At 46.5% G+C, this 12,641-nt stretch overlaps 1 protein-coding gene across 3 annotated transcripts in view; it reads left to right on the top strand.

Moving 5' to 3' along the window:
* The window catches only part of LOC117815651 (phospholipid-transporting ATPase ABCA1-like), a 41,540-nt gene that overhangs the window by 25,149 nt on the left and 3,750 nt on the right, over positions 1–12,641 (top strand). For 2 of the 3 annotated variants that reach the window (XM_034687474.1, XM_034687475.1), the window contains exons 12-45: positions 863–1,057; positions 2,237–2,445; positions 2,530–2,706; positions 2,790–3,012; positions 3,137–3,358; positions 3,445–3,649; positions 3,734–3,847; positions 3,933–4,107; positions 4,208–4,339; positions 4,440–4,579; positions 4,698–4,835; positions 4,940–5,169; positions 5,264–5,336; positions 5,431–5,633; positions 5,741–5,792; positions 5,905–6,018; positions 6,167–6,315; positions 6,425–6,549; positions 6,850–6,948; positions 7,039–7,228; positions 8,815–8,909; positions 9,002–9,034; positions 9,142–9,247; positions 9,385–9,459; positions 10,041–10,210; positions 10,306–10,483; positions 10,584–10,699; positions 10,793–10,937; positions 11,049–11,172; positions 11,279–11,592; positions 11,676–11,782; positions 11,952–12,093; positions 12,225–12,359; positions 12,514–12,617. In XM_034687474.1, coding sequence (XP_034543365.1) covers positions 863–1,057; positions 2,237–2,445; positions 2,530–2,706; positions 2,790–3,012; positions 3,137–3,358; positions 3,445–3,649; positions 3,734–3,847; positions 3,933–4,107; positions 4,208–4,339; positions 4,440–4,579; positions 4,698–4,835; positions 4,940–5,169; positions 5,264–5,336; positions 5,431–5,633; positions 5,741–5,792; positions 5,905–6,018; positions 6,167–6,315; positions 6,425–6,549; positions 6,850–6,948; positions 7,039–7,228; positions 8,815–8,909; positions 9,002–9,034; positions 9,142–9,247; positions 9,385–9,459; positions 10,041–10,210; positions 10,306–10,483; positions 10,584–10,699; positions 10,793–10,937; positions 11,049–11,172; positions 11,279–11,592; positions 11,676–11,782; positions 11,952–12,093; positions 12,225–12,359; positions 12,514–12,617 — 5,009 coding nt within the window. The remainder of the gene's footprint in view (positions 1–862; positions 1,058–2,236; positions 2,446–2,529; positions 2,707–2,789; positions 3,013–3,136; positions 3,359–3,444; positions 3,650–3,733; positions 3,848–3,932; positions 4,108–4,207; positions 4,340–4,439; positions 4,580–4,697; positions 4,836–4,939; positions 5,170–5,263; positions 5,337–5,430; positions 5,634–5,740; positions 5,793–5,904; positions 6,019–6,166; positions 6,316–6,424; positions 6,550–6,849; positions 6,949–7,038; positions 7,229–8,814; positions 8,910–9,001; positions 9,035–9,141; positions 9,248–9,384; positions 9,460–10,040; positions 10,211–10,305; positions 10,484–10,583; positions 10,700–10,792; positions 10,938–11,048; positions 11,173–11,278; positions 11,593–11,675; positions 11,783–11,951; positions 12,094–12,224; positions 12,360–12,513; positions 12,618–12,641) is intronic. The other variant, XM_034687476.1, reaches the window with a different exon arrangement.

Raw genomic sequence — 12,641 nt, 5'->3', positions numbered from 1 at the left:
TGCCCTCAGCCATACAGACTCTGACATGAACAGTGCAATAAAACAGACTACTGTAAGATGAGATTTTATTTTGGTCTAAGTGTTTATATCATTAAGTCTTTAATGAAGTTTGAAAGACTACTGTTTCATATATTGCACTGCTTCTTTAAGGTTGCTCAGGGTGATATTGTCTGAGGTTAAGTAAATGTGTCACGAGTTTGATGTGCGGTTGTCCAAGACGCAGAGCAGAAGTTGTCCCGTGCTATTTCTTCCCCACAGCCCTGAAATATATTTAATTAAGTTTTAAGTTAACGCAGTAACAGTTTAACAGATCTGAAGAGATTAAACAAGGTACGGCGTTACACTACCTCAAAATTTACACATTGTACATTTGGGCATTCAATTGCACTTTTATATAACAACTCAATCAGTCTATTCCTCACATATATGCACAATATTTATATGTTTATTTATATGTACAATATTTTAATTGTGTGTTCTTATTGTGGCTTTATACAGGACCTTAGAAACAAAATTAGGTTCCATCTCATGTGATAGCTTCTGTTGGTATGACAATAAAAAAACCTCGAATCCTTGAATCCTCTGATCACTATTTGAGAAGAGGGCTGTCTCTGCTGCGTGAAGACACAGTTTGATCTGTCAATGGGAACAGTCGTTCTGATGAGAGTGACATAGGTCAAACAAAGCCAAACAGAGCTCAGCAGCATTAAAGGTCACATTGATTATTCTGTTTGTTTGACACAATTACAGATCAGGAGGAGGAAGGTCACCAAGATGTTAAAGTTTTATAACAGGGACCACTTTGTCTTTTTATCTGCTCTACATTTTAGTTTTTTAACGAAATAAACGTTCTTCTTTTCAGACTTTACTTCAGAACAACGCCAGCGCCGCCTTCTTCAACGCCCAGCTCAGTGGGACTGACTGGAAAGTGTCAGATGTGTCCAACTTTCTGTCCAAGGTCTCAGAGGACCAAAGGCCGGCAGGATCGGCCTACACGTGGAGGGAAGTGTTCAACGAGACCGATCAGGCCATACAGACCATCTCTCGCTTCATGGAGGTTAGTTCGGCTGCAGAACATGCAACAAAACAAAAGCACGCACAGAGATGTTGATGAAAGTTTGTGTTAAATTCAGTTTAACACTACTTTCAGAAGAAAGAAGAAGGAGAAAGCTCATACATGCAACAATAAACATAAAGTTATTTGAGGTTAGACGTGAATAACCCGAAGACGTCACTGCGTTACATCCTCGTCCGTCTTTATTGTTTTTTTGGCTCGGCTATTTAAAGTCTTAAAATCAAATGTTCTTTTCCCGTCCCTCCCCGATCAAATCAAATTAGCACCCCGCTGAGTCTGTCGCTGCTCTCTGTCCCTGTGTTGTGGGTCAGTGTGCCAGAGCCGAGCCCTAAGGATAAACAACCGCCGCTCCACTCCTGCCAAATGTTAATTGATGTTCATGCACTGATGAATAGGTGGTTGTAGTCTGGTTTATCTCTGCCAGGGAAGTTCTCAATCGAGCCTTAAGAGCAAACATGAATGTTGAAGTTCGGATGTGTCATGATCAGAATCCTGATGTTGCACCTCGTGACCCCACCCCCCTCCTCCTTCTCTTCATCGTTTATTCCATATCCCTCGTGTTTTCTCCCTCTCTGCCCTACTGACCGTGTCCTGCCTTAAAGAGGTCATATGTGCAATCCCACATTCCTCACAAAGAAACGATGTCAAGGCCGTGTCTGCCGTAAACACCTGTCATGCCTTCAGCATTAGCAGCCTTGTTTTTTCATTGCCTCTCACAGGTCGTGAGGGGATGAGGTTTAAGTCAGCTTATGTCAGCACTGCGCTGCCTGTTAGAGGCTAATCTGAGAGTTTTCCCAACAAATCAAGCCCAGCTCAGTTACTCAGTGTCTACCTGAAGCACATGATCTGTGTCACAGGTTGTAGAGTTCATTGTTGTTTTCAGCACCTGAAGAGAATCAGAGAGGAGAGCATGTGATTGTATGAGCTGGACTTAGAGTTCATTTGTTTGTTCAGAGCCTGTAAGAGCCTGTCAACACGGCAGGGCTTTGATTCATCACAATCAGGAGCTTACAGCGAGGACGGTCTCTTATGAGCACTTTGAGTTTATGCAACAAACACAGTGAGACATCGGGGGGATAACAGCTGCATTAACTGATGTGAAGATAAAGCAATGAAGTCTTAAACCTTCAATCCTGTAACCCCGCTCCCTTCTTCTCTCAGTGTGTGAACCTGGACAAGCTGGAGCCCGTAGCCGATGAGGAGCGGCTCGTCAACAAGTCCATGGGTCTGTTGGACAACCAGAAGTTCTGGGCTGGGATTGTGTTTCCTGACATCGCGCGCACTAACAGCACCGACCTTCCTCCCAACGTCAACTACAAGATCCGCATGGACATCGACAACGTGGAGAGGACCAACAAGATCAAGGACGGGTAAGAGGCTGCGCCCGGCTCTTATGTCATGTAAGATCATTTGAAGTTTCATATCCGTGTACTGACTCTCCTTTTGTTTCACAGCTATTGGGACCCTGGTCCCAGGGCAGACCCCTTTGAGGACCTTCGATACATCTGGGGCGGATTCTCTTACCTGCAGGACGTCATCGAGCACGGCATCATCAGAGCCGTCACCGGGAGCAAAGAGAAGACAGGCATCTACATCCAGCAGATGCCTTACCCCTGTTATGTGGATGACATGTGAGTGTCCGCCATGCAGAGAAGAAAACATGCTTCACCTCATAACGTCATGAAAAGGTGTTTAACCACTCTTTGTGTCACAGCTTCCTGCGCGTGATGAGCCGCTCCATGCCACTCTTCATGACCCTGGCGTGGATGTACTCGGTCGCCATCATCATAAAGGGCGTCGTGTACGAGAAGGAGGCGCGTCTGAAGGAGACGATGAGGATAATGGGACTGAACAACGGCACCCTCTGGCTCAGCTGGTTCATCAGCAGCTTGATCCCTCTGCTCATCAGCGCCGGCTTGTTGGTGATGTTATTAAAGGTCAGCGTTCATACTCACACTTGAATCAACTTCTTCACTCTGCAGGAATGTCTGCAAACTCACAAGGTCACGAGGAAAGTATCTAATCTTCTGTCTTTGGTTTTCACCCTGCGTCCCCTCTCAGATGGGGAACCTTCTCCCGTACAGTGACCCAGGAGTGGTGTTCCTCTTCCTGGGCTCCTTCGGGGTCGTCACCATCATGCAGTGTTTCCTCATCAGCACCATGTTCTCTCGTGCCAACCTGGCTGCAGCCTGCGGCGGCATTATCTACTTCACCCTCTACCTGCCGTATGTGCTGTGTGTGGCCTGGCAGGACTACGTGGGCTTTGGAGCTAAAGTGTTGGTGGTACGTTGAAGAAATGTTGTTATCAGAAATGCTGAGACATCCACAAACATCCTACCTCCAGAGCTAACTTCTCTCTCCTCTCTCAGAGCCTGCTGTCTCCTGTGGCTTTCGGTTTCGGATGCGAGTACTTCGCCTTGTTTGAGGAGCAGGGGGTCGGGATCCAGTGGTCCAACCTGCTGGCGAGCCCTCTGGAGGAGGACAGCTACAACCTGACCACGTCTATCTGCCTCATGCTGTTTGACGCCGTGCTGTACGGAATAATGACCTGGTACATCGAAGCTGTCTTCCCTGGTGAGTAGACACCTGACATCCTTCTCTTAAAGAGCTTCATCTTCAACCTTGAGCCAAACAGTAACACTTTTACTTTATCTCCAGGTCAGTACGGGATCCCCAGGCCCTGGTATTTCCCTTTCACCAGGACTTACTGGTGCGGAGAGAAGGAGAACTTCAACCTCTCCACACCTCTGTCCAAGAAGGGCAACGCTGACGGTACAAATCCTCTCACTGAATATGTTTCCTCTACTTTAAGAAGACGTTAAAGACTGATTGATGATTTTTGACATGTTGTCCACAGCTGTGTGCATCGAGGAGGAGCCCAGCCACATCGAGCCAGGAGTCTACATCGAGAACCTGGTGAAGGTCTACAGCCATGGAAACAAGCTTGCAGTGGACGGACTGTCCCTGAGGTTCTACAACGGACAGATCACCTCCTTCCTGGGCCACAACGGAGCCGGCAAGACCACAACGATGTACGATAAACCAGAAATATATCTACCATACTTCAGCTGAGGTGACAGAGACATGAGATAAGATGCTAATGACGGTTTTGTTGTGTCTGCTCTCTCACAGGTCAATCCTGACTGGCTTGTTCCCACCCACCTCTGGAACCGCCTACATCCTCGGCAAAGACATCCGCACTGAGCTCAGCACCATCCGGCAGAACCTGGGCGTCTGTCCCCAACACAACGTCCTTTTCAGCATGTATGTGTCCAGTCTAGATGTTTATGTTTAAACATGGAGAGCTGGATTCTGTGCAGACATGCAGTGTTTCTGTAATTAACTGACTTGTCTTTTCCTGCAGGCTGACAGTCGAGGAACACATTTGGTTCTACGCCCGTCTGAAGGGTCTGCCCGAGGAGAAGGTGAAGGCTGAGATGGAGCAGATTGTGAACGATGTCGGACTGCCTCACAAGCGAACGTCCCGTACGAGCACGCTGTCTGGTGAGTTCAAACTTTTCCACACTTCACAGAAACATCAGACATGTTTTATACCTAAATACACACATATGATCACATTGAGTGCTGTCAGTCTGACTTTTTCCACCTGTCATCTTTACAGGAGGGATGCAGAGGAAGCTTTCAGTGGCTTTGGCTTTTGTCGGCGGCTCAAAGGTCGTGATCCTGGATGAACCGACTGCTGGGGTTGATCCTTATGCACGCAGAGGGATCTGGGACCTCCTGCTCAAATACAGACAAGGTAAATTCAACAGATCATGTTTTAAAGTTCATGTTTAATCTTATAAATCTCTCATGTGTATCCTGATGTTTTAATCTGAACGTGTCCCTCTGTTTCCGCATCAGGCCGCACCATCATCCTGTCCACTCACCACATGGACGAGGCCGACATCCTCGGTGACCGCATCGCCATCATTTCCCACGGTAAGCTGTGCTGCGTGGGCTCCTCGCTCTTCCTGAAGACTCAGCTGGGAACAGGCTACTACCTGACCCTCGTCAAGAGAGACTACGACCTGACGCTTCAGTCCTGCAGGAACTCTGCCAGCACCGTGTCCTACTGCAAGAAGGCCGAGAAGGTAAGAGCAGATGTTACTAAACAGAAACCTCTTGACTGTTTTAAACATGTTCTGAAGTCTTACTGAACTGTTTCCCTCTTTGTCTCTGCTTCAGGAGGACAGTGTGTCCGAGAGCAGCTCGGATGCAGGACTAGGCAGCGAACCAGAGAGTGAAACCACCACTATCGGTAAGATCTGACTCTCACTCAGTCTAGAAAAGTTGATCCCTGTAAAGTGTGTCCGTCTCACCTCTCACTCCCTCTGCTTCTTTCCTCTCCTCAGACGTGTCCCTCATCTCCAACGTGATTTTCAAGCACGTCTCTGAGGCTCGCCTGGTTGAGGATCTCGGTCATGAGATCACGTACATCTTGCCCTACCAGTCCGCTAAAGACGGAGCCTTTGTTGAGCTCTTCCACGAGCTGGACGACAGACTCACCGACCTTGGAATCTCTAGTTACGGAATATCTGACACCACGTTGGAAGAGGTGAGGAGCTGTGAGACGCTCAGACGACATTTGGTCCCGACTGTTTCTTTTTGATTTCATGTTATTATTTGATGCATCTCATTTCATGTCGTGTCTCTTCTCTGCAGATCTTCCTGAAAGTGGCTGAGGACAGTGGAGTCGATGCAGTTGAGCTTTCAGGTGAGTTAACACTTGCATTAAGTATCCTGTTGCACTTCTACAGTTGTAGATGTTCATGAGACTACAGACCTGAGCTCAGATACTTTAACATGTGGACTCCTCTTTTCTGCAGATGGAGTCGTGCCCACCAGGACTCGTCGCCATCACGCCTTTGGAGACCACCAGAGCTGCCTGAAGCCCTTCACCGAAGACGACTTTGACTTCAATGACTCTGAAGGTGACCCAGATAGAACTGCATTACCCATCATGCAGTGCAATGATAACAGCATCCTTACTGCTATCATTGCTTTAGAAATAAGAAGCATGATTTAATAAGCAGGACTTGAATCAGCATGCTGACTGTTGTCTCTCGTGTGCTCGGCGTCTGTGTGCAGAATCTCGTGAGACGGACTGGCTCAGTGGAACAGATGGCAAAGGTTCATTTCAGGTCAAAGGCTGGAGTCTGAAGAGGCAGCAGTTTGTCGCACTTCTCTGGAAACGATTCCTCTACGCCCGGCGCTCCAGGAAAGGATTCTTCGCTCAGGTATCGATGATTCGTTCAGTCACGCTGAGTTTAAAAAAAAGAGGGCGAGTGTTTCCTCTCATCAGGCGTGAAAGATTCTCATAATGATGTTGTTGTTTATTTATTCCAGATCGTTCTCCCGGCTGTGTTCGTGTGCATCGCTCTGGTGTTCAGTCTCATCGTTCCTCCTTTTGGAAAGTACCCAAGTCTGGCTCTGGACCCCGGCATGTACGGAGAACAGTTTAACTTCATCAGGTGAGCCAGCGCTATTTCTGTCTTCAAGAAAATGCACCTCCCTCCTTCTTTTAAAAAGAAACATCACATCTAAATATGGGTTCACTGGTTTTATTTCCAGCTGCAAAGTGCTGAATCATTAAAGATGCAGAAGGTTATCTAACTGCAGTGAGGTCTAGTTGCTACCTAATGCATGTGTTTAACTCCACTGCTGACCACTTCACTCAGCTATAAAAAGAGCTGACTGTAAACCTTAAGAAAGAGGAGGATAGAGCTCTGGATTGTATCGTTAAAGGCGGTGTGTTGTCTTTGTCTCGTTAGTAACGACCTTCCTGAAGACCCTCACATCAACAAACTACTAGGAGCTCTCACAAATCATCCAGGATTCGGAACCCGCTGCATGGAAGGAGAGCCCACACCGTGAGTTTATAAAACATTAACATTAAATCTGCTGATCTTTCACACATGTGACAAATATCTGAGCTTCTATCCTGTACCTTCACTCTCCAGGGACACTCCCTGTACGGTGTTAGAGGACGAATGGTCCATCCCTGAAGTCTCTGAAAGTGTGCAGGACCTGTTCGACAGAGGAAACTGGTCCATGGAAGATCCGTCCCCCCTGTGCGAGTGCAGCTGTGAGGGACGCAAGAGGATGTTGCCAGAGTGTCCGGCGGGTGCTGGGGGACTTCCTCCACCGCAGGTTTGTTAAACAACACAAGTCCATTATACACTTGAGGTCAAAATGATTAGGCCCCAGGAATTCTGGAACATTTTCCTTAAATTCTGCCCAATGTTTGAATCATTGATAAAACTTGATATAAGCAAACATTCACCAGTGTTCTTTAGTAGCTTTGGTACATTTAAGAATATAAAATAAATTTTTAGGGTAACTTTATATCAAATATAGTGAAAAATGGGATGGTCAAAAATATTAGCCCACATGTGAATTTTTGCTTTTAAAACACACCTGTGCAGTCAACTGGCTTCCTAACAACACCTGAGCATCCAATCAGCATTGAGATTTACTTCAGGGACTCCAAACAGGGCACTTGAACACATTATTGAGAGAGACTACTCATACTAACCATGCCAAAGACAAAGGAAATCAGTCTTGAGCTCAGAAAGAAGATAATGGAGGCTCATAATAAGGGGGAAGGCTATACTGCCATTTCCAGGCGTTTTACAGTGTCTAGAATAGCTGTATGTTGCATCATTGTAAAGTACAAGGAGACAAACTCTGTTAGAAACAAACCTAGGCGTGGTAGAAAACACAAGATTTCAAGAACTCTGGAGAGGAAAGTAGTTGAAGATGTCTGCAAGAAGCCCCGGACATCTGCCAAGATGATTGTTGCTGACCTGACCTCCTCTGGAGTTGATGTTTGAAGGAACACAGTTGTGAGGGATCTTCATCGTAGTGGGCTTCAGGACCATCGTCCCAGAAGAACCCCTTTACTCAAAGAGTGGTACATCAGAGTCAAGCTGAGGTTTGCCCGTGAACATTTGAAAGGTAAAGATGAGTTTTGGAAGTCCATCCTTTGATCTGATGGAACTGTTTGGGAACATAGATGTTGATTATGTTTGGCCAAGAAAGGGAGAGTCCTTCAACCCTTAGAACACGGTCCTCAGAATTAAACATGGTGGTGGGAGCATCATACTGGCACAGGCAGCCTTGTTTGGGTGCATGGCATCATGAAAAAACAAAGTTATGTTGACATTTTGAGGGATAATATGAAGAACTCTGCTCTTAGTCTAGGCTTTGGTCGGCGCTTGGTCTTCCAACAAGACAATGATCCAAAGCTTACGTCAAAATTGGTCAAACAGTTCTTAAAGGACACCAAAACCAAGGTCCTGGAGTGGCCTGTACAGAGCCCAGATCTCAATCCTGTGGAGAAGCTGTGGCGGGTGCTCAAAGTGAATGTCCATGCTCATAAACCATGTATTTTGGAGCAGCTGGAACAATTTACATTGTAAGAATGGGCCAAAATCCCTCCAGAGACATGTGCCAACCTTGTAAAGAACTATTTGAAGAGGTTGTTGTCAGGTGTGGCTCAGAACGGGGGAACTATTGACTACTAATTGACTACTATTGACTACTACGAAACAAATAAACTATAAACACTTGTTGTTAATGGTCATTTTCAGGGAGAAATCAAGGGTTTTATCAGATTTCACAAGGGGGGCTAATCATTTTGACCTCAACTGTCCATGTATTTCTTTTTACTCACAAATATACGAGTAAAGTGATGATGCTTCATGACTTAACGGATGTTTCTTTCCTGTTTGTAGATGAAGATCAGCGAGAAAGATACTCTTCAGAATCTGACCGGCAGAAACATCTCAGACTACCTGGTTAAGACCTACGCTCAGATCATCGGCAAGAGGTAATACTCGTCTCATATGCTAAAATGTGCTCTTTTCTGATTCATCCATTCATCAGCATTAATCTTTTATTTGTTCAATTTTTTCCTTGCAGTTTGAAGAACAAGATCTGGGTCAACGAGTTCAGGTACGTCATCAGACATAATCCACGTTGAGTTCAATGTTGGAGGATAGAAATCGAGTCTCTCTCTGCTGCGTCCGTCACTGATGGTTGAACCGTTTCTCTCCTCACAGATACGGCGGCTTCTCGCTCGGCGCCAGGAGTTCTCAGCTTCTGTCCCACACGGACAATATCGACGACGCAATCGCTCAGCTGAGGAGACGCTTCCGTCTGGAGAGAGTACGAGATTATTTTGATCTTTCGCACTGAGTTTAAGTCAAACACTGGACTGGAAAGACTTGTATCACTGCAGGTCAGAGCTGCCTATGAATTAAATAACACTCTCTCTCTTTCTTTCTTTCTTCCTCGTCCTCCAGGGAACGGCTGCAGATCGTTTCTTCCACAGTCTCTCCAACTTTATCCAAGGACTGGACACCAAGAACAACGTCAAGGTCAGCACACGCACACACACACACACACACACACGCACGCACACACACACACTCTTGTCATCTAGCTGCACGTGACTCCAGGTTACCTCCAGGCTCTCCTCTTCAGATTGTTCAACAGTGCTGCTGTGACATTCATTCACTGCAGCAACATGCTTCACTGTCACTAAGGCTGTGTAGATAATTTAAGCTTAATTGGCTTAATAGTGATTCCTGCTGTTCTGCAGATAACAGACCTCATAGTGCTCATTCATATTTTGCTCTTTAAAAAAAGAATCTCCATTTGTAGTTAATTTGCATGAATATTAAATAAAAATCTCAATTTTGCACTTAAAATTTGAACATTTTGGGCATGCAGCTTTGGCTTTTTTCAAAGAAGACACTGAAAATGCTCCAATGCAACTACATAAAACCAAAAAACATATCATAACTGACTGGAAAGGTCAAGCCTAGAGTTTAAAATATCCCTGCAATGTCATGCAAAAAATGCATTTACTCTCCTGCAGAATTGTTGCATTTATCTGATCATAAAACTAAAACTCTGTGCATGTCAGAAACTAAAGTACAATCATCTCTTTCTTCAGATCTGGTTCAACAACAAAGGCTGGCACAGCATCGGCTCTTTCCTCAACGTGATGAACAACGGCATCCTGCGGGCGAGCCTGAAAGGTGGCAAAGACCCGGCCAAGTTCGGCATCACGGCCTTCAATCACCCGCTCAACCTGACCAAGGAGCAGCTGTCACAAGTCGCGCTGTGAGTTTCACTTTTACATTTAAAACATGTTGTTGACTCAATCTGAGAGACGTCACTCCTGACCCTTACCTGTCCTCTTCTCTCTGCTCTCACAGGATGACAACATCAGTCGATGTGCTAGTTTCCATCTGCGTGATCTTCGCCATGTCCTTCGTCCCCGCCAGTTTTGTGGTCTTCCTCATCCAAGAGAGAGTGAACAAGGCCAAGCACATGCAGTTCATCAGCGGCGTGCAGCCTTTCCTCTACTGGCTCGCCAACTTTGTCTGGGATATGGTGAGAGGCGAAACATTGCTCCCTTCACATGACTACATCAGGAGATCATGCATTTATCGTGTATAAAATGAACCTCTCTTCATCTCTTCTTCTCTTACAGTGTAACTACATCGTCCCTGCCACGCTCGTCATCATCATCTTTATGTGTTTCCAACAAGACGCCTACGTCTCCTCCACCAACCTGCCCGTCCTGGCCCTGCTGCTGCTGCTCTACGGGTACGTTCAACACACTCTTAATCAACTTAGCTGTTCCTACCTTTACTTATAAAACGTTATCTCATGTAAAATGATCTTCATGTCTCTCCCCAGCTGGTCCATCACTCCTCTGATGTACCCGGCCTCATTCTTCTTCAAGATCCCCAGCACGGCCTACGTGGTCCTGACCAGCGTCAACATACTGATAGGAATCAACGGGAGCGTCTCCACCTTCGTCCTGGAGCTCTTTGGAAGCAATGTAAATAAAGTCCCATATCCCTTTGACTCAGATCGTGAGCTGATTGTTTTTAGGTCTTTAAATGTGCAGAAAAGGATGTCTTGGACTGACTGTGAGTTCTCCCCTTTTCAGGAAATTGGTGGCATCAACGACATCTTGAAAAACGTGTTCCTCATCTTCCCTCACTTCTGTCTGGGTCGAGGTTTGATCGACATGGTGAAGAACCAGGCCATGGCTGACGCTTTGGAGAGATTTGGTAATTACAGCAGATCTCTGTAAACACCTCTTTTTGTGTCTGAAGAGAAGTAAAGGTAGATTTCTTTGCATGATTTTTAACATCTTGTCCCCGGTTCTGGTTGCAGGTGAAAACCGGTTCCGCTCCCCTCTGGCGTGGGACATGGTGGGGAAAAACCTGTTCGCAATGGCGATAGAGGGAGTGATCTTCTTCACCATCACAGTCCTCATCCAGTACCGCTTCTGCATCAAGGCCAGGTCGTCCACCAGTCACCTGAAGCCCATTGGAGAAGAAGACGAAGACGTGGCCAGAGAGCGGCAGAGGATCCTGAGCGGAGGGGGACAGACGGACATCCTGGAGCTCAGGCAGCTCACCAAGATCTACAAGAGGAAACAGAAGCCAGCAGTGGACAGGCTGTGTGTGGGCATCCCCCCCGGAGAGGTACGATAAAATAAAACACAGACTTCATACTCACATGATTAGAAAGCAGGCATGGTGTTGACACTGTGTCTCTTCTCCTGCAGTGCTTTGGTTTGCTGGGAGTGAACGGCGCAGGGAAAACCAGCACCTTTAAAATGCTGACAGGAGACTCTTTGGTCACCAACGGAGAGGCTTACCTCGCCGGCAAGAGGTGAGAAACCTGGACACATCAGATCCATTTGAGTTCTTGTACTTGTCAAGCTTTCTCTTTACTGCTGAGATGTTTAGCATCAATGAATTTGTGAGGGAACATGTTCAGTACAAGCTGAATAAGTTCCTATAAAGCTTCATTATTCTCCTCTTTGTTTTCCTCTCTCTAGTGTGAACACAGAAATAGACGAGGTGCATCAGAACATGGGTTACTGCCCTCAGTTTGACGCCATCAACGACCTGCTGACGGGCAGAGAACACCTCGAGTTTTACGCCATCCTGAGAGGAGTACCGGAGAAGGAAGTCTGTGAGGTCAGTGACTCAAAAACACACATGGACGTGTTCTTTTAGTCTGATTTTATTAAACAAATATATACATATTAATTCTCTCCAAAGTAAATTAAGATGGATGACACTCATGAAGTCTTGGTTTCGTCCACTAGGTGGCAGAGTGGGGCATCAGGAAGCTGGGCTTGGTCAAATATGTGGACAAATCAGCGGGCAGCTACAGCGGAGGCAACATGAGGAAACTCTCCACCGCCATCGCTCTGATCGGAGGACCTCCTGTGGTCTTTCTGGTGAGTGGAGCATGTTCCAACACGTGCTGAGACATGTGATTTATTCAGTCTGAAGCAGGGCAGCTGGGGCGCCCACAGTGTTCTGGGTTCAGTAGGTTGTGTGTTCAACCGTTTTGCAGCACCAGCTGAGAATCTGTTGTTCCCTTGTTCACAGGATGAGCCCACAACAGGCATGGACCCAAAAGCACGACGGGCTCTGTGGAACGCCATCCTGAGCATCATCAAAGAGGGACGGTCTGTGGTCCTGACCTCTCACAGGTGAGACTGAACCTGAACAACATC

This window comes from Notolabrus celidotus, chromosome 7 (genome assembly GCF_009762535.1).
Source record: "Notolabrus celidotus isolate fNotCel1 chromosome 7, fNotCel1.pri, whole genome shotgun sequence".
NCBI lineage: Eukaryota > Metazoa > Chordata > Actinopteri > Labriformes > Labridae > Notolabrus > Notolabrus celidotus.
This window is presented reverse-complemented; position numbering and strand designations above follow the sequence as displayed.